The 7,500-nt window shown below is 22.8% G+C and overlaps 1 protein-coding gene across 1 annotated transcript in view; it reads left to right on the top strand.

Annotated features, from left to right (window-relative positions):
- PF3D7_0615400 (ribonuclease, putative) overlaps nt 1-7,500 on the top strand; it is a gene marked incomplete at both ends in the record, with an annotated part of 9,219 nt that overhangs the window by 174 nt on the left and 1,545 nt on the right. The window contains 2 exons of the mRNA XM_024473110.1: nt 1-3,456; nt 3,658-7,500. The exon at nt 1-3,456 is cut by the window's left edge and continues 174 nt beyond it; the exon at nt 3,658-7,500 is cut by the window's right edge and continues 276 nt beyond it. Coding sequence (XP_024328938.1) covers nt 1-3,456; nt 3,658-7,500 — 7,299 coding nt within the window. The remainder of the gene's footprint in view (nt 3,457-3,657) is intronic.

Genomic DNA, 7,500 nt, shown 5'->3' with positions numbered 1-7,500 from the left:
AATAATGTGCCTACAGAAAATATAAATATATCTAATAAAGGGTCCAAATCACACCTTGTTAAAGTTGTCAAGAAAGTAGAACAAAATTTTCTTCCTAAATTTATTAATTATAATAAAGATAAAATTAAACTGTGTAAGAATTTTAAGGAGGTTACTAATAACACATATGATGATAAAATGGGTTTTAAGGATAAACAGAATGTAGAACATACCATACTAAATATTCCAAGAAAATCCACATTATTAAGTGAGGATAATAAGAATGATGATAAAAAGAAACAACATAAACGAGAACAAAAAAAAAAACAAAAAAACAAGAAAACAAAAAAAAATAATATATTATCATCAAACTTGTCAGCTTCATTATCCTGTAATGATCATGATGATATTTTAAAAAAGAACTGGAAAGAGGAAGATGAAAAGCACAAATTAGTGATTGAATTATTAAAAATTATTGTGACAAAAAAAAAAATAGAACATATTAGAAAGACCATATTTGAATCCAGTATGCTAAATTTTGTGAGTACAAAAATGGTTAAATATATTATAAGGAAAATACAAAAAAAAATAGATTTCAGTACTTTAAAAGTATTCTTAGTATGTAATGTGGATATAAATTGTTTAAATAATACTATCGTTACTAATAGAAAAATAGAAATGTTAGTAAATTATATTTTTTCAAAAAAAAAAATCAAAATTGTTGAATCCTTGTTAATAAATCTATTCAAATCGATTCCACAAAGTGATCAATTTGAAAAAACCTTCAAAGAATTAATTGTAACGAAATATGATTACCTTTTATGTGTCTCCTTATTTTCTTCATATTTAATAAACAAAGAAAAAAGTAGTAAAGACGCGGATAAATATGAACAGATATATTTATTAGTAAAAAAGTTAATACGGTCAGAGGAATTGAGCAAAGGGGATGCTCACAAAAATGAAACGGTAAGAAATGAACCAAGTAATGATATAACAAATAACCAAGGTATAGATAATCATAGTTTAAAAAAAAAAAAAAAAAAAAAAAAAAAGGACGACAAAAATAATAATAATATTAATAATAATAATAATAATAACAAGAACAATAATAACAAGAACAATAATAACAAGAACAATAATAACAAGAACAATAATAATGACAACAATAATAATGACAACAATAACAATAACAACAATAATAATAATGATTGTAATTATAATCATTACAGTGGTCTTTATGTAGATAAAAAAAGTTGTGTATTAACATCAAGCACACCCAACGTCAAAGTGATTCCTAATAAATCGAACCTTCTTTCTTTTAAAAATGATTACTTAAATATAACAAATGAAATAAACGAAAAAGACGGTGTAGATAATAGTAGGGAGCTTAATTGTCTCTTGAAAAATTTAAATGATGCCTTAAAAAAAAAAGATGAAGAAATAAAACATTTAAATGAATCAATATATATCCTACAACAAAATATGAATAATTTAAAAGTAGAAAATGAAATTATAAAAAAAAAAATTGATAAAATAAATATTTTGTCAAATGACGAAAATACAAATTCGTGTTTAGTATCAGCTAACAATATAAATATAAAAGAGGAACATGTAAATTATTTATCAAATGTCGAAAAAATAAAATATGGAAATATGAAAATGAAAAATAATGAATCCTTGACAAATACAAGTGGTGATGATACATCGAATAAAAAGGAAACTTTTCAAAACAAATTAAGAAATTTTATGAGAATGTTAAAATTGAATGATATAAATAATATAAATAATATGGACAATATGAACAATATGGACAATATGAACAATATGGACAATATGAACAATATGGACAATATAAACAATATGGACAATATAAACAATATGAACAATATTACAAATAATATACAATATGATGTACAAATTCAAGAAAAGGCAGATGTATTATTCTCATCATTAAATTATCACATGGATAAAATAATTTCCATGGTAAACATAAATTTTGATATGAATGAACAAAATAAAGAAACTAATATTCAACAAAATGATCATATTAATGGTGATATATTAATATATAACAAAAAATATATGAATATTCCCTTTAATAATAATAATATCAATTCAAATTTTCATGATTTAATTCAAAATGGGAACCATGTGAATAATATGGAATTTCAACATCTACCCAAACTAATTAATAATATGGAACCATATAATAAAAACAATTTCAATTCTTCAAAAGTGTACAATACTTTTGTTAACAACAAATGTGTTCATGATAAAAAAAATAATAATCTTATGAACGACTTAAGGTTTTTTATGAATTCATCATTTGATAATATGCTTGATGGGAATCTAATAAATCAAGATGGAAAAAAAACAACAACTCATTATATGAACAACAATATATCAGGAGATAACAACAACAATAATAATAATACTGATTTGTTTATAATAAATAATAATAAAATTGATGCACCCTTAAGTTTCCATAATAAAGAACATTCTCCTTATGATGATAACTCTTTAGAGGAACCCTCCAAAATTATTAAGAAAAAAAGAAATTATTTTGAGGATTTTATGAACACCTTTAATAATAACGCAAAAGAATCCATTAGTACAGATAATACAAAATTTGAAAAAAAACAAAAAAAAAAAAAAAAAAAAAAAACAAACAAAAAAAAAATTATTTATGAAAAAGATATGAACCAATCTATTAAAAGTCCAAGGTTATCAAAAGATAAAAGTCATCGTAGTGATTCAAATTCTGATAGTGCCGATAGTGTTGTTTATAATTATAATTTATTTAACGCTATCAATAATTTGAATAAACAATTTTCAAACGTTGTTAAAAATATCCACATGGATCAAACCATCGTAGATAAACAAAAAGAACAAATCCTTGACGAAAATATTGATAAAGAAAAAGAAAAAAAAAAGAAAAAAAGCAAAAAAGAAAAAAAAAAGGAAAGGAAAAGAGAAAGGAAAGAAAAAAAAAAAAAACGAAAGGAGAAAAGAAAAGAAATCAGAGAACAAAAAAAAATTGAAATGAAGGAAAAACGAAAAAAAGAATTGAAAGAAAAAAAAAAGAAAATAAAAGAAAATGAACAAAAAATAAAAGAAAGTGAACAAAAAATAAAAGAAAGTGAACAAAAAATAAAAGAAAGTGAACAAAAAATAAAAGAAAGTGAACAAAAAATAAAAGAAAGTGAACAAAAAATCAATGAATCCAAAAAGAAATCTATTAAAAGTGTAAATCTCGACAATATAAAGAAGAAGGAAAACAAAAAATCATATACATCATCTGATGAACATTATAATGTTAATACAAAATTAAAACCAGATCATGAATATAATTTTATAGAAGTAGGTACACGTGAAAAAAAAGCAAAAAAAAAACAAAAAAATGAATTCAGTTTATATGATGAATATATAACTCAAGAGAAGGCAATAGAAGGAATAATAAATAAAAAGTACATAAGGGTAAGTTTTAAAAATAAACAAAATGGAATGGAATGCTACATGTGTATATGTTAATAATAATATATATTATATTTTATATTACGAATAATAAGCACAAGAATAAAAAAAATTAAATACATATGTTATATATATATATATATATATATATATATATATATATGTTCAATATATATGTCTTTATTTTATTTTATTTTTTTCTAGGGTATACTTAATGTTAGAAGAAGCGACTATGGATTCATTCTTTTTGATAACCAGAAGGTTCATATAAAAAGCAAGAGGGATATGAATAGAGCATTAGATGGAGATTCGGTTGTTGTTAAAATAAAGAAAAGTACGGATGAGGAAACATGTGGGAAAATATTATATATTGAAGAACATAATGGTTCTGATATAAAATATGTTTGTATTTTTCGAGATAAGATAAAAAATAAAAAATATAATGTTGCAATACCATTTAAAAAAAACATTCCCTTAATAAAAGTATTAAATGAAGATATTATTAAATTTATGAATAAATATAATATATGCGATATATCTAACCAATTAGTTTATATAAAAATATTTGTATGGGATATTAATGACACATATCCAGAAGGGAAAATTGTAGAAATTCTTGGACAAAATGATATATTTCATAATATGCAAAATGCTATTTTATTAAACCATAATTTGAATTTTAATTTAAAAGATGCTCTAGAAGATCAATATTTAAAAGATCTTAAAAATAAAGATACTTATAAACAAATAATTTCTGAACAAATAAAAAAAAGAACTGATCTAACAAATACCTGTATTTTTACAATAGATCCTGATACAGCAAGAGATTTAGATGATGCTATAAATATTAATAAAATTAGCAGGAAAAAAATTATGAGTTCTAATTATTATATTCAAATTGTTCATAATTTAATAGCTCATAATGGAGATATTGAAGAACTGATTTTAAAAAAAAATATTTCTTTATATAAAAATGATCATGATAATAATTTCTTTGAAAATCTTAAAAAAAATACATGTCTCAAAGATATAGAAAATGTTAAATATGGTTCCTTCTTGAAGGAAGAAAAAAAAAAAAAAAAAAAAAAAAATAGGAAAAATAAAGAATTAAAAGAAAATACAGTATATAGGATAAAAAAAAAAGACTCCTTCAATAATATGCAATCATCCTCTTTCTTATCAGATAAAATGAACAATACTTCACAACATAATAAAAATAATAACAAGTTCGTAGGTCAGCAAAATGAGCAATTGAAAAAACCCAAAAAGAAATGTACAAATGTAAACACAAGTCAGTCTATGTGTAACGATATAATGAATCATATAATTAATGAAAAAAAATTTAAAACGGATATAAATAGTGATGAATATATGAACAACAGTTATAATGATAATAACCATAAGAGAAGTAAGAAGCATGACACTGTTGAAAAGGTAGATATAGATGATGATGTAAATAACGATGTAAATAACGATGTAGATGATGATATAGATGATGATGTAAATAACGATGTAGATGATGATAACGATGATGATAACGATGATGATAACGATGATGATAACGATGATGATAACGGTGCAGATGATTTCTTCTTCACATCTAACAAATATGGTGACATAATACAATCAGACACAGAAAGTGTATTAAATAATATTTATGATTCTAAAGGAGCAAAACTAAAACAAAAGGTACAAAGAAATAATAACAACAATAATAAAATTATGAACCATAATAATACTAATGTAAAGGGAATATCCATTAAAAAAAAAAATGCATACACTGAACATTTCGGTAGCCTCTTTGAAGATAATTCAAGGGATGATGCTTACAAAGAAATGCTAACCATATACAGTAATCAAAATGAAAAAAAAAAGAAAAATACAAAAGACAACAAAAAAGATAATAAAAATAAATATAATAATACTCATAGTGCATCTGAAACGAACGATGAAGATATATTCAATTTTATTTCAAAACAAGATGATGAAAGTGTTGAAAGTAAAGAAAGACGAAAAAAAAATTCAAAATATACACAAAAAGAAAAAATACAAGATCAGCTAGAAGAACAATTAATTCGAGACTTAAAAAATGTTAACCATATTCAAGATACCAATGAGAAAAGAGAAGATATACAAATAGAAGAAAAAAATCGAATGCTGAAGTTTGAAAAAATATTTTTAGATAATAGTGATTATGAATCTATTTTAAAGAATAAAAAAGTATTAAACGATGACGAAACGAAAGAAAAAATACAAAAACAATCACATGAAGGAAATATTAAAAAAAAAAAAAAAAAAAATGAAAAAATAAAAAATAAAAAAAAAATAAATAACACTGATAATGAAAATAAAAGAGGAACATTAAATTATGAAACATTCTTTAAAAATGAATACAATAAAGATATTGGATATAAATATTTTGAAGATCATGATTTATTTTGTGAGAAATGTAAAAAATATATAAATATAAATGATATTATAAATGAAATGAAAAAAGAAGAATGGAATAAATATAATTTATATGAAGTAGGTGTACATATAACGGATGTATCTTTTTTTATTAAAGAAAATTCTTCTCTAGATATTGATGCACGTAATAGAGCAATGACCATTTATTTAACTCATACATGTTTTCCAATGATATCCAAAATTTTAAGTGAAGAATTATGTAGCTTAGATCCAGTAAATAATCGCTTGTGCTTATCCATTTTCTTTTATATGGATAGCTCAGGGAAAATCGATCATAACTCCTTTTTTATTAAAGAAAGTATTATAAATAGTAAAGTTAAATTTTCCTACGAAGAAGTATATTTTATCATACGATACTATGTAAAAATAAAACAATTAATTAATAAATTGAAAAAAGAAAAATTTAATCATATACTAAATAGTAACAAATATAGTAAATTATTGCAAAATGATAATGACAATATGAAACATGCTCATACGCTCAATGCGCACAATACTATTAATCAACTAATAAAAGAAGCAAAACATAACGAAAGTACAAAGGATGATAAGGACAAACAAGAAAGACAAGATATTATTAAGAAAAAGACTAGTATTTATAGACGATTCTTAAATTTGCATTTTTATAAAAATTGTAATAAGGAAAGGAAAAATTCTGAAAGTGGTAATTCGAATGCACAAGATAATATTTTGTATGAACATGGTAATGTTTTACATGAACAGGATTATAATTTACCTGAACAGAACAACATTTTGCATGAACAGAATAATACTTTGCATGAACAGAATAATACTTTGCATGAACAGAATAATACCTTACATGAACAGAATCATACTTTGCATGAACAAAATGATATTATTTCTGACCATATACATAACTCATCCAATCGCACATTTCCCAACGAAAACAATATATATGCACAATACAAAACACATTGTAAGGAGAGTAAGAACAAATCAGAAGATGGATATATATGTAATGTTTTTCCCGAATGCAAGTGGAATGATAAGAGCGATGTATGTAGTAATAATAAGTTTGTAATTTTGAATAAGAAAGAAAAAAAAAAAATAATAATTTCTAATTTGTTAAAAATACAGGAGGTGAAGAAAGGTATAGATGGTTTATTGAAAATATTTGAGAATTTGAATAATATGAATCATAGATTAACATATAAGGAAATGTTTATTATAATAAAACATTTATATGATATGCATAAAATAACAAAAGGAGCTCGGAATATTAGAAGAAAAAATGGTTCCATGTTTTTTAATAATGACAAGATAAATTTTATATTATCAAATTCTCGAAGTCCGATAGGAATAGTACGTAAGAAGTATACTTTTTCAAATTATATGATAGAAGAATTAATGTTAAGTGCAAATAAGCTTATAGCTATACGTCAATATTTTAGTAAGTACAGGGACATATCAGTATTTCGATCGCATAATTTAAATGATGCAATTGATTTAAATGATATAATGGATTTATTAAAAAAAAGTGACATTCATTTTGAATTTCATGACTTACGGCAAATTATGAAATTCTTGGATGAGAAGAAAAAATATTTTAAACAAAAG

The sequence above is a fragment of the Plasmodium falciparum genome, assembly GCF_000002765.6.
Source record: "Plasmodium falciparum 3D7 genome assembly, chromosome: 6".
Lineage (NCBI taxonomy): Eukaryota > Apicomplexa > Aconoidasida > Haemosporida > Plasmodiidae > Plasmodium > Plasmodium falciparum.
The sequence above is the reverse complement of the archived record's forward strand: the minus strand, read 5'-3'. Positions and strand labels throughout refer to the sequence as shown.